Raw genomic sequence first — 23,301 nt, 5'->3', positions numbered from 1 at the left:
TCTACTAAAAATACAAAAATTAGCCAGACATGGTGGCGGCTGCCTGTAATCCCAGCTACTCAGGAGACTAAGGTGGCAGAATCGCTTGAACCCAGGAAGCAGAGGTTGCGGTGAGCCGAGATCATGCCACTGCACTCTAGCCTGGGTGAGAGTGAGACTCCATACCAAAAAAAAAAAAAATTATTCATAGAGGTGGGATCTCTGTATGTTACCCAGACGAACTCCTGGGCTCAAGCGATCCTCCCACCTTGGTCTCACAAATTGCTGGGATTACAGGCACGAGCCATTGCATCTGGTCCTGAACTAATCATTTACTTAGCCACTAGCTTGACCAGGGCCTAACACAATGCCTGGCACCCAGCAGGCACTCAAAAATACTGTGACATAACTGTATCCTTACCCTCTCCTCCCAGTCACTAGGGGCAGGAAAAAGAAGCAAGGTCACCCTTGCTCCCTGGAAATTCAATGAGGAAGGCAAGGCCCTGTCCTCATGGAGCTCCCAATTGGATGGAGTAGACAGGGTCCAGACAGCAAGGACACAAACGCAAGTGTATAAAATCTGGACAGCAAAAGTGGGAAGAGTATGTATTTTGGGTTGGATTACACTAAGAAGACTTCCTGGAGGAGACAGGACTCTGAGCTCACTCTCCTCTCCCTGCCACCTGGCTGCTGCTCTCCCCATGCCCCCTTTCTCCTTACCAGGAATTTCCGCCTCTGTTTCCAATGGCTGCCCTGGGCATTGGTGCTGCGATGGGCCTCTGTGGCAATGTGGATCAGATCCCACTCTTCAGGAGTGGGTTCTGGTCGCTGCTGCAGTGATCGGATCATCTCCTCCTTCCGCCGCCGCTCCCGGTTCTGCTCAATCAGCTTACGCTTGGCCACCCGCTTCGAGTCATCTAGAACCACTGTCAACAGATAGGCACAAGGTCCGATGCATGGCACCCTCCATCCCCTTTCCATAATGCTCCCGGAAACTATTCTTCCTAGAGTACAGGTTAGGGAAACCGAGGGCCATGGAGGCTAAGTGACTTCCCAAATCACCTAGCAGTTGGGCAGCACAACCTGGATCATGATTAATCCCTGGGACCATGTCAATAACAGTTTGGGCTGATCCAGATGAATATCATGTTCTGGTCTATCGGGTTATGGTGATGGTGGTTACTCCAAGATCCTGCCACCCAATCCCCAGCCAATGGAAAATGCCCTGTCTCATCTAGGAGTGGGGTGCCTTCGCTGGGAGTCAAGAACAATGTGCTAGAGTGGGTGCCCAGGAGTTCTTTCTACCAAACAACTCCTCTAAGGCCCTCGAGTGTTGTAAGGCAGGTAGGCACTGGGGCCCACACAGGGATCCTGTTTCCTTTGACGCAGGAAGAAGGGCAGCAGGAACCAAGACACTGAACCTTCTACCCTCAGCCTGACCTAGACTGGATTGCCACTCTGCCCTGTGGGCCCTGAGGGCACGCTGGAAGGGAGCTGCCCTCCTGGAACTCATCCCCACCCCAGGCCACCTGGCTCTATTCCCCCCACCCGGGCCCCTTACAGTCCATGGCCATGCCCACGGCGATGCACTTCTTGAAGCGGCACAGCTGGCACTGATTTCGGGTGATCTTGTCAATGACACAGCAGCTGTCATATTTGCAGGAATAAGTGGGATGGAGGTTCTTCTGGATTGTGCGGCGAAAGAAGCCCTGGGGTAGGGGGAGATGGAGCAGGCTGTGATCATGACATGGCTTCCCCTTTCTGAACCAACCATGCAGTTTACTGGGGGTCAGGGGTGGAGAGCAAGGAAGGTAAGATCAGTGAGGGGACCTGGCATCCTCCTGACACCACAAGTCCAAGATTACTGGGCTTGAGGACCTGAGAAATAGATGCCCTCAGCCCCAGGCTGCTGAGGGGTTGGGGGTGCCTGGGTAGTGTTCGTGGCAGAGGTAGGAATGATGACTAGAACAGGCAGCTTTGAACTGGGGATAATGTGAGGCCTTAAGGAATAGCAGCTTTGGAAATCCAAGTCGCGGGGCTCGGTGGCTCATGCCTGTAATCCCAACACTTTGGGAGGCCGAGGCGGGCAGATCAACTGAGGTCGGGAGTTGGAGACCAGCCTGACCAACATGGAGAAACCCCATCTCTACTAAAAATACAAAATTAGCTGGGCGTGAGGCCAGATGCTGTGGCTTATGCCTGTAATCCCAGCACTTTGGGAGGCTGAGGTGGGTGGATCACAAGGTCAGGAGGTCAAGACCACCCTGGCCAACATGGTGAAACCCCATCTCTACTAAAAATACAAAAATTAGCCAGGTGGGCCGGGCGCGGTGGCTCAAGCCTGTAATCCCAGCACTTTGGGAGGCCGAGACGGGCGGATCACAAGGTCAGGAGATTGAGACCAGCCTGGCTAATACGGTGAAACCCCATCTCTACTAAAAAATACAAAAAACTAGCCGGGTGAGGTGGCGGGCGCCTGTAGTCCCAGCTACTCGGGAGGCTGAGGCAGGAGAATGGCGTGAACCCGGGAGGCGGAGCTTGCAGTGAGCTGAGATGCGGCCACTGCACTCCAGCCTGGGCGACAGAGTGAGACTCCGTCTCAAAAAAAAAAAAAAAAAATTAGCCAGGCATGGTGGTGTGCGCCTGTAATCCCAGCTACTCAGGAGGCTGAGGCAGAGAATTGCTTGAACCTGGGAGGCAGAGGTTGCAGTGAGCCGAGATTGCGCCACTGCACTCCAGCCTGGGCCACAGAATGAAACTCTGTTTAAAAAAAAAAAAAAAAAAAAAAAAAAAAAAAAAAAAAAAGGGCTAGGCACGGTGGCTCACGCCTGTAATCCCAGCACTTTGGGAGGCCAAGGCAGGTGGATCACGAGGTCAGGAGATCGAGACCATCCTGGCTAACATGGTGAAACCTCATCTCTACTAAAAATACAAAAAATTAGCCGGTCGGCCGGGAGCGGTGGCTCAAGCCTGTAATCCCAGCACTTTGGGAGGCCGAGACGGGCGGATCACAAGGTCAGGAGATTGAGACCATCCTGGCTAACACGGCGAAACCCCGTCTCTACTAAAAACACAAAAAATTAGCCGGGCGAGGTGGCGGCGCCTGTGGTCCCAGCTACTCGGGAGGCTGAAGCAGGAGAATGGCGGGAACCCGGGAGGCGGAGCTTGCAGTGAGCTGAGATCTGGCCACTGCACTCCAGCCTGGGCGACAGAGCGAGACTCCGTCTCAAAAAAAAAAAAAAAAAAAAAAAAAAAAAATTAGCCGGGCGTGGTGGCGAGCGCCTATAGTCCCAGGTACTCGGAGGCTGAGGCAGGAGAATGGCATGAACCCAGGAGGTGTAGCTTGCAGTGAGCCGAGACCGCGCTACTACACTCCAGCATGGGCAACAGGGCGAGACTCCATCTCAAAAAAAAAGAAAAAATTAGCCAGGCGTGGTGGCACATGCCTATAATTCCAGCTACTCGGGAGGCTGAGGCAGGAGAATTGCTTGAACCCGGGAAGAGGAGGTTGTGGTGAGCCAAGATTGTGCCATTGCACTCCAGTCTGGGCAACGAAACTCTGTCTCAAAAAAAAAAAAAATGGAAATCCAATCCAAGTAAAACCTCATTTTCCATCGTGCTAAATGACTCTAAAAACAACACTGACCCAAAAACCATTCTCATATATGTTGCCTGTTGTCCATGCAGGTGGAATTCATAAAACAGGGGAACCAAAAAAGTCAAGGAAAGGGACTGAATATGAACTCTAGTAGGGGAAGAGAAAAATTTCAATTCTCTACATTGGGATTCACTTTTATTTTTTTAATTTAAATTTTTTTTTTTTTTTTTTTTTTTTTTTGAGACGAAGTCTCACTCTGTCACCCAGGCTGGAGGGCAGTGGCACGATCTTGGCTCACTGCAACCTCCGCCTCCCAGGTTCAAGCAATTCTCCTGCCTCAGCCTCCCGAATAGCTGGGATTATAGACGCCTGCCACCACGCCTGACTAATTTTTGTATTTTTAGTAGAGATGGGGTTTCACCATGTTGGCCAGTCTGGTCTTGAACTCCTGACCTCAGGCGATCCACCCACTTCGGCCTGCCAAAGTGCTGGGATTACAGGCGTGAGCCACTGTGCCCAGCCCCACCTTTATTTTAAAGGAAACACTTCAAAAATCAAGATGATTCCAATAATATGAAGAATTAATATTTTTTTCACATCTACAATGTGTCAATCACTTAGTAAAGATAAGCCTTGCTGGCCAGGCACAATGACTCACACCTGTAATCCCAGCGTTTTGGGAAGCCGAGGCAGGCAGATCACTTGAGGCCAGGAGTTCAAGATCAAGACCAGCCTGTCCAACATAGTGAGACTCCATCTCTACTAAAAATACAAAAATTGGCCAGGGTTTGTGAGGTGCACCTATAGTCCCAGTTATTCTGGAAGCTGAGGTGGGAGGATTGCTTAGGATTGCTTGAGCCCAGGAGGTCAAGGCTGCAGTAAGCTGATTGCACCACTGCACTCCAACCTGGGTGACAAGAGACCCCATTTCAAAAAAAAAAAAAAACAAGAAAACCTGCAAAAGATAAGCTTTGTCTTTCATGGAACATCACTCTGAACCCTCTGGACAATCCTATGAGGTAGGAACTGTTACTGCCTCCACTTTGCAGACAAGGAAACTGAAGGTTAGCGAGATGAAGCAATTTGCCCAAAGTCATGTGGCCAGTGGGTAGCAGAGTCAGAACTGAGCCTCAGGTATGGGACACCAAGGTCTGAGCTCTCAGATTCCAGGGGGCATTAAAATCACCAAAGGCAGCTGAGCATGTTGGCTCATGCCTATTATCCCAGCACTTTGGTTTGGAGGCTGAGGTGGGTGGATCACAAGGTCAGGAGTTCGAGATCAGCGTGGCCAACATCGTGAAACCTCGTCTCTACTAAAAGTGAAAAACTTAGCCAGGTGTGGTGGCAGGTGCCTGTAATCCCAGATACTCAGGAGGCTGAGGCAGGAGAAGTGCTTGAACCTGGGAGGCAGAGGTTGCAGTGAGCTGAGATCACGCCACTGCACTCCAGCCTGGGTGACAGAGCAAAACTCCGTCTTGAAAAAAAAAAAATCACCAAAAGCACCTACCAAAGATGCAGATTCCTGGGTCTCACCCCAGAACTACAAAATCAAACTCTCCAAGGGTGGGGCCAAGGCATCTCTGTCTTTTCAGGGTGTTTCCCTGGGACTCAGATGTCCATAAGAGTAAAAGATCCTTTCTCTATGCTACACTGTTTGTATTGCTTCCAGGATTGTATTGCCACTGCTAGGGAACTCTAAATCCCTCATGGTCTTGGTTTGGTTGACACCAAGAAACAGAGAGAAACTTCAAGCCTTAACCTTTTTTTCCTTTTTTATTTGAGACAGGGTCTTGTTCTGTCACCCAGGGTAGAGTGCAATGGCGTAATCACAGCTCACAGCAGCTTGGACCTCCCAGCCTCAAGTGATCCTCCTACCTCAGCTGCCTGAGTAGCTGGGACCACAGGTGTGCGTGCACCACCATGCCTGGCTGCTTTTAACATTTTTTTGTAGGGACAGGGTCTCACTATGTTGCCCAGGCTGTTCTTAAACTCCTGGGCTCAAGCAATCCTCCCGCCTTGGCCTCCTAAAGTGTTGGGATTACAGGCGTGAGCTACCATACCTGGCCTTTAACATATAAATAATTCTGTTTCTTTTCTTTTTTTTTTTTATTTTGAGACAGAGTATCGCTCTGTCACCCATGTTGGAGTGCAGTGATGCAATCTCTGCTCTCACTGCAAGCTCCATTTCCCTGGTTCAAGAGATTCTCCTGCCTCAGCCTCCCAAGTAGCTGGGATTACAGGCATGCATCACTACACCCAGCTAATTTTTGTATTTTTAGTAGAGACAGGGTTTTACCATGTTGGCCAGGCTGGTCTCAAATTCCTGACCTTACTCATTCATTCATTTGCTCATTCATAACCCCTTCTCTGTCACTCACAGGAAAATTGCTGAACCTATCTGAGTCTCATTTTCTTCATCTATAAAATGGGGATAATCATTTTATCTACCTGATAGCACTGTTGGGAGAATTAAATCAGATAATTCACTTGAAGTGTTGAAAACAATGCAACCTCAGGTGATCTGCCTGCCTTGGACTCCCAAAGTGCTGGGATTTAAATAATTCTGTTTCTTGGAAGGCCTTGAATTTTTAGGAGGTGATCCTGGAAAGGCTATCCAGGCTGAAATGATCAAAGTGAAATCTAATTAGGCCTCTCAAGCACTTTAGGAGGCAGAGGTAGGCAGATCACCTGAGGTCAGGAGTTCGAGACCAGCCTGGCCAACATGGTGAAACCCTATCTCTACTAAAAATACAAAAATTAGCCGGGTTTAGTGGCGGGTGCCTGTAATCCCAGCTACCCAGGCGGAGGCAGGGAAAACTGCTTGAACCCCGGAGGCAGAGGTTGCAGTGAGCCAAGATCGCACCACTGCACTCCAGCCTGGGCAACAGAGCAAGACTCCGTCTCAAAGAAACAAAACAAAACAAAACAAAACAAAACAGTTAGGCCTCCCAAAGTCTATGACCTTGTTGTCCCCTCTGCCAGGAAGAACCTGCTGTCTTCTTCTCCTCTGTGCTCCCAGCTCCCACTACACCCCCAGCACTGGCTCTTGCTCTTTCAGGTGCATTGGAAACACTCCAGGATTCTGTTAAAAGGAAGATCCCTGGGCTCCACAAAAGGGCTCTGAGCGAGTAGGGTTAAGATGAAGCCTGGGCAGGCCAGGTGCGGTGGCTCACGCCTGTAATCCCAGCACTTTGGGAGGCCAAGGCAGGCGAATCACGAGGTCAAGGGATCGAGACCGTCCTGGCCAAAATGGTGAAACCCCATCTCTATTAAAAATATAAAAACTAGCCGGGCATGGTGGTGGGCACCTGTAGTCCCAGCTACTCGGGAGGCTGAGGCAGGAGAATCACTTGAACCTGGGAGGTGGAGGTTGCAGTGAGCCGAGATCATGCCATTGCACTCCAGCCTGGGCGACAGAGCAAGATGCCGTCTCAAAAAAAAAAAAAAAAAAAAGATGAAGCCTGGGAATCTGCATTTTAACTAGTAGGGCAGATGGTCCACGAACCACATTTTGAATAACACTGATGTTTGCTGATGTTTGTCTCAAGTTGTGTCTCTCTCTGACAGGCTGTGAGCAGCTTGAGGGCAAGGTATGTACTACACTCTCACACCTAATAATACACTGAATGAATGGCTGATGGCTGGCATTTTTTATTAAATGCTTCTTATGGGCGTGGCACTGTTTTATTTTTTATATTTTGTTATTTTATTTTGAGACAGAATCTTGCTCTGTCACCAGAGCAAGTGGTGCAGTGGCACCACCACCGTTCAATGCAGCCCTGACTTTCTGGGTTCAAGCAATCCTCCCACCTCAGCCTCCTGAGCAGCTGGGACCACAGGCATGTGGCACCACACCCAGCTAACTTCTTTAATTTTGGAGAGTCAGGGTCTCACTGTGTTGGCCAGGCTGGTCTCAAACTCGGGGGATCAAGGGATGCTCCCACCTTGGCCTCCCTCCCAAAGGGCTGGGATTTTAGGCATGAGACACAGCACCCGGTGGCACTGTTTTCAACACTTCAGGTGAATTATTTCATTCTCCCAACAATGCCATAAGGTAGAGAGAATGATTATCCCCATTTTATAGATGAAGAAACTGAAACTAAGGCTCAAAGAAGTTAGGCAATTTTCCTGTGAGTGGCAGAGGAGGAATTATGAATGAGCAAATGAATGAATAAGAGAAGAGAAAATAGCTAGGCACGGTGGCTCACTCCTGTAATCCCAGCATTTTGGGAGGCTGAGACGGGTGGATCACCTGAGGTCAGGAGTTTGAGATCAGCCTGGCTAACACTGTTGGTGAAACCCCGTCTCTACTAAAAATACAAAAAAATTAGCTGGGTGTGGTGGTACATGCCTGTAATCCCAGCTGCTCGGGAGGCCAAGGTAGGGGAATCGCTTGAACCCAAAGGTGGAGATTGCAGTGAGCCGAGATCACACCACTGCACTCCAGCCTGGGCAACGAGAATGAGACTCCGTCTCAGAAAAAAAAAAAAAAAAAAAAAGTGATGACCTAACAGGGGGGCTTTAGGTGACACAGGGAGTAAGACGGGGGCTCAGGTGGCAGGGGAGGGGCAGGAGGTAGCTTCCATACCTTGCAGCCCTCACAAGTGATACAGCGGTAGTGATAACCAGTTGCTTTGTCCCCACACACGACACACTGCTCGTCTTTGTCCAGGTAACTAGGGATATACCCTGGGAGGAAGGAAAGGATGGAGAAAGGCAGGCATGGCTTGAAGTCCCAGCAGAGGGGCTCTCACACTTTTCCCCATCCCTCAACTTTTTGTTTCTGGCCCCTCTCCTAGCCCAGCCTCCCTGGTAGAATCCTAGAGAGATGGGAGGTGAACCTGTCCATCCTCTGCCCTAAGAGTATGAAGAATCTCAGTTCTTCTGACTACCCACTCAGGGCTTTCTTCTTGCTCTATCTACAAGGCAGAGGATGGTGGAGACGGAAAAATAAATCTCAGCAGCTCACTGGGGATAACACAGCCCCTCAGTTCTTCAGCTCAGGCCCTGATTCTGGTGGGGCCTCAGATGAGAGTACTAGGGGGAGGGAAGAGGCCTTCCTGACCTAATCCACCCTCAAAAGCTGGGCACATCCATCATCACCTTTCTCAGCCCCAGACAAGTCCATCCCAAGCCCTCTAGGAAGCTCCCCCCAGGGAACATAGGAACTACTGTTCCACGTCCAGGTCCGGAGGGAGCCCTGGCTGGGTTTGGTGGGGTCGGGGACGTGGAGACGGGGCACGCACAGCCAGCCTCACCTGACATGCTGGTTTTCAGGGAACATTGGCCGTTCTTTCTTTTTCGCTTTCCATCTGGTGACCTGGCACTGGATGGGGGCAAAGTGGGCAGAATCACAGAGCAGTCTTCGGGTGGCCCCTTTCTCATCCAAGAGGCTTATACAATCCCCCCCAGGCTCCATTTTGTGTCCTCATTCTACCTCCCACCCCCAGGGTCAGCTGACAATGCTTAAAAGGGTCCAGCTATCTGGAATTTGCAGGGGAGAGAGATAAGGGGCTTGGCTGTGGCACAAACATGTTCTAGAGCCCCAACACACACACATTCACCCACCAGAAGACCTGAAGCACCCACAATCCGCAGGACATCCTCATCTTTCAGTACACGACAAATACGCTGGAAGAATTCTCAGGATATGCTTAAAGCTATGTAACCTTTAGAACACACACATACATATGCAACATAACACCGGCGCAGATGAATAACCATGCAGCTTTCACTATAAACCCACGGATGGTGAGTATGCACCAGGGCTGACATATCTGTGAAATTTTCAGGGCATTCTTAAATGTGCTATACAACCTCTAGGATATGGCCCGGTGTTACACAACACTCTGCACAGGCACCTCATAAAACCACCCTCATCCCGCCAGTGTGCACGTGTTGCTTGAGCTCCAGATCATACATACATGCTAAATAACCCACAGCAATGGAAAACACTAGAGTCACCCCCTGCACAGCCTCCATTTAACAAAGCAGCAAACTGAGACCCTACTTGTGCCTGGTGACACCATGAGCTGGAGTCAGAGCCAGGACTGAGCCCCTCTGTGCAAGGTATTATTAGCAACCCTCAGCCACTGCACATATATGTTGCCAGGCTCTCCACATACATGTTACATAACCTCAGTGCACACAGGTTACATAAACCCTCTACATGCATGCAAGGATTGTATAAGCTCCCGCACCCACCCTGTGTGTGGCATGTTGCAGGCCCCTTCCTCCTGGAGCCGGATGCAGCTCCCAACACACTGACACAGTGACCTTGGCCAGGGTCACAGTCACAGACAGTTCTGTGCTCCACGCCCCCTGGGGATTACTCCCGTCTACTTCCTACGAGGCTGAAAGGTCAGGTCTCCCTCACGCCTTCCAGAAGGTTGGGTGCAGGGGAACTCAGGCCACCTAGGTCCCAGTTGAGCTGGCAGCTTCAGGAGTTACCACCAGACTCACAGCCTCTGAGTGCAGTCCTAGAGATAGCCACAAGGTGGCGCATAGACATGGGGGAGGGGAAGGCAATGGGGGAGGGGCTGCAGTCTTAGGGGACTAGGAACTGGCATTCCTGCCTTTCTCCAAGCCTTAGGAGCAGACTCTTGCAGACCCACAGAAGCCTAAGCTGGGAGACACAGGGGCTGCAAGTGACAGCCACACAGCTACAGGCCAGATCATCCTCAGAGTCCTTCCTGGGGTGAGGCTTTGGGGAAGGGGGGCTATCCCATGCCCTGCCGAGCTGTGAGTTCCATCTACTTCCTCTACCCTTCAGGGACCCAGTTGTGGGCCTTAGGGCTTTGCCTGGCCAGGCCTCTGGCTTCCTGGCTCAGGATCTGATCTCCTAGGAAACAGTCAGCCACACTGCTCCCTGGAGCACCCCTACCCCCACCCTCTCCTTGGCCATAGGCACAGGCTGTACCCAGCTCCCAGGGCACCGTGCCAACTGGGACAAAGCTCTGTGCCACTTGGAGCTGATGGAAAAGGCAGAGACCCTCTGGGCTCCTCCAGGGCAATGCAGATCATAGGTAACCATCCCTTGGTGTATGTGCAAGGCTGACACCTCACCCACGTGGAAGCAAAACCGTCATGGTTTTGCACTTTCTGGGAGGAGCCCCATCGCAGTGCCCGCCCTTGACCATGAACAAGGAAGAGCTTGTGGGGCTCCCAATAGATTCCAAATATAAGCGTGGGCTGTGACCAATAGTTACTGGTGCATGTGCCCTGAAATGTCATACTACGTGAACCACAGCCTGTGGAAAACGCACTTGTGGTCAGATAGTAAATGGGCTGGCAGGGAGAGGAGGAAAATGGCAAGGCTGTTTGGATCCCACATGCTCAAGGTGAGGGCAGCAATGGTGGAGGGGACGTTGGGGGCATCTGAGACTGCCCAGCACTGTCTAGGGAAGGGCCCCTCATGTGCTCCCTGTAATTTGCTCTGTATCACTCCGACTTCAAAATGAGCATCTCTCAATCCAAGTGCCTGTCACATCTGAACTTGACCTCATCTGCCAGAGAGAGGTAGGCAGAAGGCTTGCTGGCCTCATGTCCATCCCACAGAGGTACTTAACGGCGGTGCCTAAAGGACAGCTCAGCCAGGTGCCCATGCCTGCTGCTTAGGAGCTGGCATGACCTAGTTGCTGAACCCATTACCTGTTCTCCTCTGGGTCTGACCCACACTCCACCTTGCTTGGCTTCTGTTCCATTCACTTCAATTCCATCCAGGATGCCCTCCAGCACGCCAAGAGACTGGGGTGGGCACACTGGCCCCCCCGGCACGCCCACAGGCCACCCACTCCCTGCCACCCAGGCCCTAGGGCACAGCACCCATGATACCCGCCTCAGCACTTGGCCTTTCACACCATGCCCTGCGCCCCCAGGGGGGCGGGCGGTGGGAGGGGCCAGGGAGTGGCAGGTGGGAGGGCTGGGGCAAGCTGGGTCTGTGGGTCCCGGGCTGTGGGCTGAGTGAGTAGCTTCGGAGTCTTGTCCTGTCCAGAGATCCCTGTGGGCAGAAGAGAGAGGCAGGGGTAAGAAGGTGTCATGGTGGGAAGGTGGGTAGGATCCCTCTGGTGGTAACATTTGGGGCTTTGAGGACCCATAACAAGATAGCAGGGGGCAGGAAGGGCAGGCGTAGAGAGGGGACCAGGATAATCCCTTAGATCACAGGTACAGCAGGCGAGATCGGAGATCCTCCTCCTAAGCCCCAGACATAGGAAGGAATGGAGGGAGAGAATGAGATCACTCACGTACTAGGTAATATGTCTCAGTCTTCATATTCAGACAAATGCCTGGCCCTTAATGAGCATCTATTAAACACTAGCTATTGTTACCACCCCTCTAGACAAGTTTTCCTGAAATTCCTCTGTATTATAGGGGTAAGAGGGGACCAGAGGCAAGCAGTTTTCAGCACAGGCGGGGTGGGACATAGAGCGGCACGCAGTGAGCGTGAATGCCCATCTTTGTGCCTTAATAGAGAGAAATGTTGAAAACTCTGGGGAACTGACCTCCCATGCTGCCGGCCAAGTTCTGATCCCCAGCTCTGGCCCCTCAGGGACTCCAGAGCTTCCCACACAAGCTCTTGAATCCCACTTCCCAGGCCGAGGACCAGACTTAGTTGGTTTAGCTGAGCTGCTATCAACCAGGATGGCAAGGGAGAAAGGAAAGGAAACTAACACATGTTAACTGCAGAGATAATCTGTGCCCTCCAGAGTGGGCAGGAGAACTTCACAGATGAGGAAACTGAGTCTCAGAAAGTTTGATCATTCACTCAAGTTCACACAGCTAGTAAGCAGGTGGCTGTCGGATAAGCCTCATGGCCTGGCCCTAATGCTAGCCTTGTTCTGCTACCTGGAGTCCAGGGCAGTGCCAAGCTCGGCCCACCATCCCCACGTCCCACGGCATTGCACCTCTGACCCTGGGCTACAGACCTGTGGCTTACTGTCTGTGTGCACACAGGCAGGTGTGGCAGGTAGGAGGGGGACAAAGGGTACAGCTCCCCGACATATGACCTCAACCTCTGTCACGTGGCTGCTGCATATGAGACCTCACCCCTAGGCCCCCTGGCCCCAACCCCAGGAGCTGATAAGGAGCCAGGGTGGGAAGAGAGGCGGGGAGATAAGTCAGCAGATTGGGCAGGGCCAGCAGCATGATGGGGCCTCTGCACCCAGGCAAGCCGGTGGTGTGGACAGCATGGGCATTGCACAGAAAAGTGGTCTGTTCTGCCTCTGATGCCCACCCCAGACCAGGACTGGGCACTGGGGGCTGGACAGGAGACTGGGGTGGGGGGGCGTGAGCAGGGAGCCTTAGCCCAGGGAGCCATCAAGAAAGTAGGTCAAGTTTTTCTTGGCTTGTGGAGAAATTCCTGTTATAAATTTATAATGGCGTAGCCAGCCCTAAGGGGTGGAGGTTGGGGAGGAGAAGGAGTGGGTGGGGAAGCCCAGGGGCTGGGCACTGGAGCCTAATGCTCTCAGCCAGACAGTGAGGGGCAGGGGGCGAGTGCCGCTGCAGGGGTTGGGCTGGACAATAGAGGACGATCTTCTGACTCCACATCCAGCGAGGCTGCCTGCATATGTCTGTCTGTCTGTCTGTGTCTGAATGTCTCTCTCTCTCTGGGTCTGGGTGTCTCTGTCTCCCCCCCAGGCTGTGCCTCGGTGCTTGGCACACCCTGGCTGTGGTGCTGCCCCCGCCTGTCTCCTGCCCGCCTGGCACACTGCCACCACTTGTTTACAGAAGCTGGAAAAATCCACTCGCCAGCCGGAGGCCCAAGCGCCCCCGGGGAGGGGAGGAGGCAGGCACAGGAGTGGGCATGCTGAGAGAGGGGCAGCCCCGGGTAGCAGGCCCTGGGGGTAGCCGAGGAGGACCAGTGTGTGCAGGAATGAGCATTGGCTGCTGTGGGCTGGGCTGGGCAGGGAACACCAGCAGCAACCACATGGCATGGGCAGCTCCTGCTCCAGGCCAGGGCTCCTGAGGGCCCCCTCCCCCAGGCCCCTGCCACTTACCAGTTGCTACATTGCAGAACTGGGGCCGTGCCAACCTAAGCCACCATGTTTATTTCCCCTTCCCTCTCTCCTGCCCAGCCTTAACTCCAAATGTGTCTGCGTACTGCCAAGGGCCTGCACGTGCCCGCTGGGGGGAGGGGCGGGCTTGCTCTCTGCCCCACCCCTCTGTGGAACTGAATGGTGCCCTGGTGCTGGTCAGTGCGGCCCAGGCTACAGTCAGCCCCTGGTAGTGGGCAGAGGAGCAAGGTGCTGTCCTTGCTGCCTCGGGCACCCTCACTGGGTACCCAGCAAGAGGCTGGAACCCCTGGGGACTCCTTGGCATCTCTCCAGGGACACACTTGGGCCTTTGGGGTGATACAGAGGCGGGGCAGAGGTCCCAGCATGCGGGAAGACACACATCGGGGAGACACACACCACGTGAGCCTGTGTTAGCAGTGGGCAGAAAAAGGTCAGCGGGTAAGGGGCATGGGGCAGGGGTACCCACAATGAAGGGCAGCCTCTCTCCCCTCCTCCAGAGTCCAGCTTAACTCCTCAAACTCCTTCCCGGCACCCCCTCTGCAGAGGTGAGGGAGGCCCCACCCCAAGGAGGCTGAGGGGGCGGAGCTATGGGGTTCTGTGCCCAGGCTGGACAGCAGGACAGCAAGACCCACCTGTCGGCTGGCCTGGCCACCCACTCCCTCCTTGTGAGATGAGAGCTGCTGGGTGGCAGTGTAGGCAAAGTGCCCGCGGAGGGGGAAGCATTTCATTAAGCTTAAGTGCTTCTGCCATGGGGGGACAGGGACACAGGGCCAATGCGGCATCCACAGGCGCCCCGCCAGGTTCCCACTGCTGGGCCATCCCACTCTGCAGTCCTGTGGATCTGAGGACACCCCCAAAGGACTCCTGGAGCTGCCAGAGGGGAGTTTCTGTCCCCAGGATCTAACCCCAACACTATCCGCATTAACCCTCCTGCGTATCTGCTCTGGGCTTTGGCCCCACCTTTCTGGGGCCCCTGAACTTTGTCCTTAGTGCTCTGAAGAAAGCCCAGCCCTCCTTGCCAGCTACAGGGACAGTACATGCAGGGTGGCTGAGAAAAGGGTAGAAAGACGAGAGGAGGGGTAAAAAGGCTGATGGGGGAAAGAGGGAAGAAGGGAGGAGGGGGAAGAACAAAGAAATGGGACAGTGCTGGGGTAGAGCTAGGGGTGACAAGGCAATAGAGGGAGAGGAAGAAAGGGGAGCCAGAGACGGGGGATGGGGAGAAGGGATGAGGTAGAAAGGAGGACAGATAAAGGGAGGAGAGACACATGAAGGAGGGGAGACAAAGAGAGAAAGGTAACAAAGAAAGATGGGTGGGGGGGCTTTGTACCCTAAGTCCCACCCCATGCAGGCTAGGGGGAGGGGGGCGTAGGAATGGTTTCCACGGTGACAGCTGGTTGTTGGTGGCCTGGCATGTGGGCTATTAATAGTGCTGTGGGTAGGTTCACACCTCCCTCTCCCCTTCCCCTCTGCCTGCTGCTAGGGTGGGGGGAGATCCCTCCCCCACCACCCACTCCTGATCACCCAGCCTCCCACCATGGGAGCCAGGAACGGCGATGCTGAGGGGCCAGGGTGGCCGCTGTGGCCCAGACACATAAATGGGCATGCATGGGCACAGGCATCTGTGGATAGCACTGCCCCCCATGCCAACATGGGCACCACGGGCAGCCACCCACACCAAGGGCCCCTGGGAGTCTGTGGTGGTGGCAGTGCTGCAGCAGCGACACGTGCCCCCACGATGAGGGGCAGAGGCCTCTCTAGGACTGAGACTCCCTCTCCTTTCCCATACCCCCTGTTCTATTCTCAGGTATGGATTGAGCAGGGCTGCCCCACCCAACTCTCTGTTATCCTAGTGCCAGGAAGGAGAGGAGGAGTGAAGGCGGGAAGGAAGGTACTATTTGGCAGGTGTGATGTGGCAGAGGAGTACACACAGACTCAGGGCCCCAGCCTGGCAGGCATGGGGGAGACGGGAGGAGGGGAGGCAGCACCCCTTAGTGAGCTCTCACTGGGCCCCCAGGAGACAGGTCTGGAGCTGGGGGGCAGTGACTCATCACCTAGCCACTGTGGGACCTTACAGGCTAGAGAATGGGAGATGGGGTGGGGATCCTCATAAGGGGAGATTGGTTACTTAAACAAAGGATCCTCCCCACCCCACCCCAAAAGAATATAACAGGAAACCCCCCCTGCAGGTCAGAGACAGAAAGACATAAACAGCAGCCTTGACTTGGGCCAGATGCCCAGTATTAACATCAAAGACTGTGCTTCCCACCCGGCTCCCCCACAGCCTCACCCACCTGCTGCTCTCCTCTCCCTCCTCCTGCCTGGACCAGCTCCAGCCAGGCATCAAGGTGGGTGCCCAGGTCTGGAGGTCTCCTCCCAGGTCACATCCATCCCCCATGACCACTGGTGGGTGGTCATGCGCACACCCATACTGGAGAACTCAGCCCCTCCTTATCAGCCCACAGAACTTCACGCCCCCCAGCCCAATTCCCCTCAGGAGCGGAGGCAGGAGATCCAAGTAGCCAAGAAAGCAGAAGCAGGAGCACCCCCAAGCTGGGCAAGGCACATTCTCCCCACCCTCCCCCAGCAGCCAGTGGGTAATTGGAGCTGGGAGCTGGGGCAGCTGAATGCTGGAGGCATGAATGTCACGGGGCCAAGGCACTTGCTGCAGATGGCACCATGGGCACAAGGCTTGGGGTCCTCCCTCCTCACTCCCTCGTCTAAGGCAGTAGAGGAAGTTGCCTGCAAGCCTTGAGGAGCATGGCCCAGGAGGGGAGGGAATGGTGGAGAGGGAAAGAAAGGCAGGGATGTTCTCCCAGGCACCCCAGAGGCAGGAGCTAGCCCCTATCCAAGCAGAACTGGCAGAGGCAGAGAGAGAGAGACAGACAGAGATAGAGAGACAGGGAGAGAAAGCGAGGAGGAAGGGAATAGGAAGGAGGGAGGAAGGGGGAGGGAAGAGAGAAAGATTGAGTGTGTGTGTGTGAGAGAGACAGAGAGGGAGGGAGAGAAGGAGGGAGAGAGAGGGGGAGGGGGAAAGAGAGGGACAGGGAAGAGGAAGGGAGGGAGGGAGGGAGAGAGAGAGGGAGGGAGAAAGAGAGGGAGGGGGAGAGAGAGAGAGAGGGAGAGGGAGGGAGAGAGTGCGCGCGTGAATGCAGCTGAGTCTCCGGCACACACACGGACACGTGCAGACACACACACTCACCCCGCATGCGCAGAGCCACAGGGCTCTGGGTACCGTTCCAGGAGATATTCAGAGCCCTCCCCAGCCCACACATGCACAAAAACACTCTCACATGGATGCGTGCACAACACACCCACTCACTGATGTGTACAAAAATGCCGAAAGACACCAAAGCCTTGGTTCCCCTGTTCCCCCACCCCCTTGCCTGGTAAAAGAGAAAAAGAAACAGGCAGCTGGGGCTCTGGGAGCCAAGAGCAGATCTCTTCCTTAGAAGAGGAAGAGAGAAGGAGGAGGAGGTGGGCCAGGGGCTTGGTTCAATCATTCTGCTCTTGGCCACTGCTGAGGGGCATGGCTGTGCCTTTGGTACCAACCTTTAACGCCCACCCCCAAAACAGGGAAGCAAGGATAGTATTTCCTGCGCACCAGTAACACCCATCTTGCTTCCCTTGTCTACCCAGCAAACTTCTGACCCTCCCTCTGGACCACCTCACACAATGGTGTACCAGAGTGAGGTCCCTATGACCCCAGCTTTGGCCTGCCAAATGACACCAAGGTGCAGCCACATGTGCCCCCACCACACACGAGCCCCAGATGCTTCAGTGAGAGACTGAGAACTGTCTCTGGTTCCAGGCAGCATATGTATGCCCCACCCTGGCATGTGCCAGGCTCTGGGAAGAAAGGAGAATCCACAGGCATTGCTCACCATGCCAGGATGCAACATGGATTGAACACAGGGGTCATCCCACCTTGTGTTATTTGCTCTCACCCTGAGTGAGACAGGAACCATTGTCTCTAGATAATGAAAACCTAGGCCCAAAGTCATACAACTAGTGAACGTCAAAAGCCATGCCTCCCAACTCTCAGTCAGTGATATTCCCACCATGGTCATGCTTGCCTCCCTCCCCAAGAGACACAAAAGTTCTCCAAAGTCCCCTAGACACCTTTGCAGCAATGAGAACTAAAGTTGGGTTTTTTTTTTTTTGAGAGGATATGTGTGTGTGTGGGGTCTCACTCTGTTGTTCAGGCTAGAGTTCAGTGGCACAATCACAGCTCACCGCAGCCTCGACCTTCCAGGCTTAAGTGATCCTCCAGCCTCAGCCTCCCAAGTAGCTGGTAACACAGGCATGCGCCACCACGCCTGGCTAATTTTTAAGTTTTTTTAGAGATGGGGTCACTATGTTGATCAGGCTAATCATGAACTACTGGCCTCAAGTGATCCTCCTGCCTTGGTCTCCCAAAATATTGGGATTACAGGCATGAGCCACTGCACCCGGCCGAGAACTAGAGTTGAGATTGGTTCCCACTCCAAAGGCTTCCCGTCACCCCTACAGGGTATCCTCCCATTGTCCTTGCTTCACCTTGAAGGGCAGGGCTAAATAAAAGGGGTTTGGACAGGGGATCCTGATCACCAGATTCACAAAGGGAAAGAGGCAACCTAGGACAGATGCTGAATCTCAAAGTGCTGTGCCCACCACACTGGTCCTTACTCAGTGCCTCAGTTTCTCTCTGCCACCACCTTTCACACTAAGTACCACTCCATGGGGGGGGAGGGGAATCTGGTGCCTATCAGCCACGGCTGGGTCCTGGTTGACCAATGCTGGGCTCCCAGGAGGGAGGAAGGGCACCGCCTCCTCTTCGAGCCCACACATAAGAAAGAGAGGGGACAGCTTTCCCTGTTCTCTCTCTCCCACTCCCACAGCTCAGACTCTGAACAGAGATGCAGTGATGCCCAGAGATTTATGCAGGTGCCCCTAGCTGGTGGGGTGTGTCCCAGGCTGAGGGGCCAAGCGCTCCTTGTAAGCTGAAGGGCAAGGGTGAAAGGAGGGTGGGGGCAGAGGGGCCTGCCTTGGGCTCTTTCCCATACACTCATTCCAGGTTGCAAAAATTTGTCTGGGAGGAAAAGATTACATGAGGGTGAGAAGGCTGGAAATTGGAGACCCACTGCCCCAGGCCCCAGTCTCACTGATGTCTAGGAGATCCAATTGTCCACCAAGGTACTGTAAGAAATCTGGGAGACCCCAGGCCCACAGCTTCCTTCATCCATCACAACCGCTCACATATACAGTTTGTTATGAACTAGGCACTTTTAAAAACATTTTTTCCTCAAAAAAGCTAAATGAGGTAGATATGATCATCCCCAATTTACAGATAAGGCAACGGGGAAGTTAAATCACTTGCTCAAAGTCACACAACCAGCGAGTGACAGAGCTGGGATTCAGACCCAGGCAGTCCAGGTCAATCATGACCATCATCATCGTCATCATCATCCCTGCTCTTAGTTGTGATGGCATATCACCTGCTTGAGAAATAATGCCTTGTTCTTTCTTTTTTCTTTCTTTTTTTTTTTTGAGACGGAGTCTCACTCTGTTGCCCAGGCTGTAGTACGGTGGTACAATCTCAGCTCACTGTAACCTCCACCTCCCGGGTTCAAGCGATTCTCCTGCCTCAGTCTCCTGAGTAGCTGGGATTACAGGAGCCCACCACCATGCCCAACTAATTTTGTATTTTTAGTAGAGATGAGGTTTCACCATCTTGGTCAGGCTGGTCTTGAACTCCTGACCTCAGGTGATCTGCCTGCCTCGGCCTCCCAGTGTGCTGGGATTACAGGCGTGAGCCACTGTGCCCAGCCCAATGCCTTGTTCTTTCATCCAGCTATATGTTCCCTGAGACCAAGCCTCAGTCCTTCCCCTCTGTAGCTGCCCTGTGGGTGCCTCCACCTCCAAATAGGCCAAGGCTAGAGGGGGGCATGGTGAGAAGTGCTTGGTGCCCCTGGGCTCTGTGTCTCCTACCCTAGTTCCCCCTCCTCAAATTCCCTCTCCGGAAGAGGTACCCCTTCTAGGCTGGAACCTGCACTCATGGGTGGGCCTCGCTTAGCACACACTTAGTCTGGGCAGCTGTGCCCTCAGAACCAGGCCCTGAGGCTGGGCAAAGAGGACACAGCTGTTGGGCATCTCTGAGGTGGGCCTCAGCTGCCAGGGGTGTGGAGAAAGGCCATTGTGAGCCCTGCAGTGGACCCAACTCAGCAGGGTCCTGCCAGCTCCCCAACTGCCCATGGGGGCGGTTCTTTTCCAGCTTGGGCCAGTGTGGGGGGCTTGCTTAAGAGCTGCTAGCTGGCTGCAGCCTGCACCCTGAGGGTGCCCACAGAACTGGTGTCTCCAGACATGCAGGCCCGAGGGGTCAGCATGGGCAGTGGCTGACCCCCCCTCTCTTCCCCCGTTCCCAGCCCCTAAAACTTGCTGGCCACAGCTGCAGCACTAAGGAAGTGCAGGAAGTCCTGAGCAGCCAGCTGAGCCCCCCGCCCCCCACCCCAACCTCAAGCTGACCCCAGAGGCTGCACAGGGGGGGCCGAGGGGCGGAGCTTGGGTATTAACAACTGGAAAAGTATGAAGAACATTGCTGCCAGTCCCCAGCTCTGAGACAAGGACAGGGGTAGACGGGGGGTAGCGACAGGGCGAGAGAGAGTTACAGACTGGCAGAGGAAAAAGGAGAGAGGGAGGGAGAATCAGACACTGCAAGACAGAACAACAGAAAGAGAGACAGAGTTAGAGAGAAATTCCAAGTCAAAAATACACATCACTCATACAGACACTCGCCAGCCGATGGCCTCTTAAGGAAAGCTTCCAAGTTTGGACAGGAGGCTCCAGGTGGGAAAAAGGGCCAGACTCAAGGTGGGATGCAGGAACTCAGCTGGGGGTGACTGACTGTTCCCAGGAAAGGCCCAGGCAAATGACTCAGAGCAGGGGCAGTTAGACACCCCAGAGCTTTTAGGGTAGGGAGGAGAGCAGCTCTCCCCTCCCCCAGCAGTCAAGAGAATCCCAGCTTCTAGAAGTCACTGGATACTGCTTTGAGCCCATGACTCGGCCCTCTGGAACCCCCCTGAACCCACTGTCTTTGCTCTTGTTTCTCTGTCCCTCTAAAAGAAAGAAAGAAAAAAAAGAAAAAAAAAAAAGCCCATTCCCGCACAGTGGCTGAGCCTAGAGGAAAAAGGGAGGAGGAAGCTGAAGGGGAAAAGTCTGTGATTGTGTGCATCTAAGTGTGTGCTTGGCTGCACAGGCTCCAGTTGTGTGCATCTGGGGTTGTGTGGACACGACTGTTGGTGTGGACCTGCAACTGTGGGGACCTGGGCCTCATGAACTCGTTCTGTACCTTAGTTCAGGGGACCATGTGCAAATGAGTGCACCTGTGTCTGCAGGTTCCACAGTCAATCAACTCACAAGTATTTACAGAGCAGCCCTTGTGCTAGGCTCTGGGTGGCATCCAGAGCTCTTTAAGTGATTCTCCCAGGTCTCTAAGAGCTCACTGTCTAGTAGGGTGGTATCTCAATCGATAGACACCAAGAAGATGTCATTAGGAATGCAGGCTTTGCACCATTACGCAGGAACACCTTTTCACACAGCCAAATTTAATATTCTTGGGAGCAAGGGTTTTGTTGCCTGCAGAACCTCAGAGTTCCACAGTAAGAGTCCAGGAAAATACTTGTTGCTAAGTTGTGTATACATGTGTTGATGTGTAACTGTGTTTGCATCTGACTGAGTGATAGCGACTGTCACGGCAAGCAATGATGTCTGTGTGACTGGGCTCATGCGAGCACGTGTGTGCCTGTGAGTGACAGGGTCTTTTGTAATTGTGCGGCTGTGTGCAATTGCTCTGTGTGCATGCATGCATGTGACAGTGACTTTTTATGTGTGGGTGACAGCAACTCCTCCTTGCCCCAGTGTGTGACAGCATCTCCGTGTGACCCTGTGTGTGGGTGGGTATGTGCATGGGTCGGTCCCCATGCTCTTGGTCTCCCGTGGGTATATCCCACCCGTCTGAGCTCCACGGTGCAGCAGCAGCCTGCCTCTTCCCTTGTCCCCATGTGGGTGTGTCCAGTAGCTCCTGTCCTTGAGTCCGCCTGGGTGTCCCTGGGTGTGCATGTGGCTGTCTGTGTGGACATATCTCTGTGTCTGCATGTCACTTTTGCTTCCCCCCCTCATTTTGGACAACAGCCCCCTTCATCCCCTCCCCCTCCTGGAGCCAAAGGCAGCACTGAGGGGCAGGCTCCCACCTCACTGTCTTTCCTTCTGTGTCCCCCACCCCCACCCCTGGAACGGTGGTTCTTTCAATTGCCCCTGTCATCCCCCAGGCCTTTCTTTCACGCTGGACAAGGGAGGGCCCCACATGCAGAAGGGGCACCAGAGACACGTTGCAAGGGGAGGGAAACAAGGTGGGGTACACAAACAGGTCCATTTCTCCCTGTCCTCCCCAGCCAGCAACTCTCCTAATCATCTAGGCACCATCAAGTACACCCCCTCCACACACACATTCCCCCCAACAGCCGCGTTTTTGCAATTAGGAGTGTTGCAACCAGACAGCCATGCTCAACTGGGAGGCGGGCGAAGCGAGGGGGGGAACTTCCCTCTCCCAGGACCCGTGCAAGCCCACCACCGCCACCGCACTCATACTGCCCTCCACAGCTGGAGGCAGCTTTGCAAAGGCCACTCGGCCTCAGAGGCTAGGGGTGGGGGCTGGGGGGGCAGGCCTCCGGCGCACCGTAAACAAACCGCGGCGCGGCGGGCGGGGGGAGCTCCGGCGGCCGGCAACGGGGCCCGGCCCGGGAATGCGCAGCAGACTGGCCGGACAGAGGCCGGGCGGGCCCTCGAGGGGGAGGCTCGGACGCCATCTCCGCCTGCGAACCCCGGGGCCCACCGACCTCCTACAACACCTCCCTTCCCCAGGGCGTCAGTTGACGCTCCCGGGCTCGTGACAGGTCACTGGGGTGCCGGGAAAGGCTGAGGCTGGCAGCGGGTACCCCCTGGGCGCCCCCAGCCCGCCTGGGAGCTGGCCACGGAGCCCCGCGGCTTTGCATAATCAATCGCAAGGCATTTGCATATTAATGCCCTCGCTCCCTCCTCCTTACCTCGGCGTGGCGCGCTGGACCGGGCTGGGCAGCGACGCGGGGGTCTCAGCGCCCCGTGCTGGGGGCGTCCATGGGGGGCCGGTGGGGCCCGGGCCGCCCGCCTCCTGCGCCCGGGTGTGAGTGCGAGTGAGCGCGGGGGGGGCGGGGGGCGAGTGTGGCGGCCCCGCGGCTCCTCCGGCAGAGGCGGCGGCCGCTCTGGCTCCTCCCTCCCCCGCCCCGCTCCGGCTGGGGCTCGGGCTCGGCGCGCCCGGCCGGCTCGCGGCTGCTCCCTGCAGGCCGCCTCGCCGCCGCCCGCCCCCGCCCCCCGCCCCCTGCCGCGCCCCGGGACCCCCGCCAGAGGCCCGGCCGCCCCTCGGCCGCTTCTGCCCCGCCCCGCTCTGACTCGCCCTCCCCCGCCCGGGCGGCTCCCGCAGGAGTGGGTACTTGGTGACATATTTTGGAAAAGATGTCATTAAAAAATAGCCTTTGCTTGCCGGGAGAATTGGGGGGTTTTCGGGTGTGCACCGTGGGGGTGGAGGAGGAAGTATCGACGAGCCGCCTGCACCTTATACATGGGGGAAAAAGTCTAAACACCAAATGCTTGCAGGTGTAGAGTTTGTTTGGGTGTTCGGGTCCCTTCTCCGCCAGTAACTCA

The 23,301-nt window shown here is 54.6% G+C and overlaps 1 protein-coding gene across 2 annotated transcripts in view; it reads right to left on the bottom strand.

The window, feature by feature from the left end:
- Window positions 1-22,824, bottom strand: part of LOC105472421 (thyroid hormone receptor alpha) — a 28,260-nt gene extending 5,436 nt beyond the window's left edge. The window contains exons 1-6 of one of the 2 annotated variants that reach the window (XM_071083104.1): window positions 22,668-22,824; window positions 11,228-11,576; window positions 8,836-8,903; window positions 8,166-8,266; window positions 1,541-1,688; window positions 700-905 (exon numbers count right to left, since the gene is read on the bottom strand). In XM_071083104.1, coding sequence (XP_070939205.1) covers window positions 700-905; window positions 1,541-1,688; window positions 8,166-8,266; window positions 8,836-8,903; window positions 11,228-11,280 — 576 coding nt within the window. In that variant the 5' untranslated portion in view covers window positions 11,281-11,576; window positions 22,668-22,824. Of the gene's footprint in view, window positions 1-699; window positions 906-1,540; window positions 1,689-8,165; window positions 8,267-8,835; window positions 8,904-11,227; window positions 11,577-15,881; window positions 16,001-22,667 lie in introns of those variants that run through there. The other variant, XM_071083103.1, reaches the window with a different exon arrangement.
- Between the last annotated feature and the right edge of the window lie 477 nt (window positions 22,825-23,301).

Source organism: Macaca nemestrina, chromosome 17 (assembly GCF_043159975.1).
Source record: "Macaca nemestrina isolate mMacNem1 chromosome 17, mMacNem.hap1, whole genome shotgun sequence".
Classification (NCBI taxonomy): Eukaryota; Metazoa; Chordata; class Mammalia; order Primates; family Cercopithecidae; genus Macaca; species Macaca nemestrina.
This window is presented reverse-complemented; position numbering and strand designations above follow the sequence as displayed.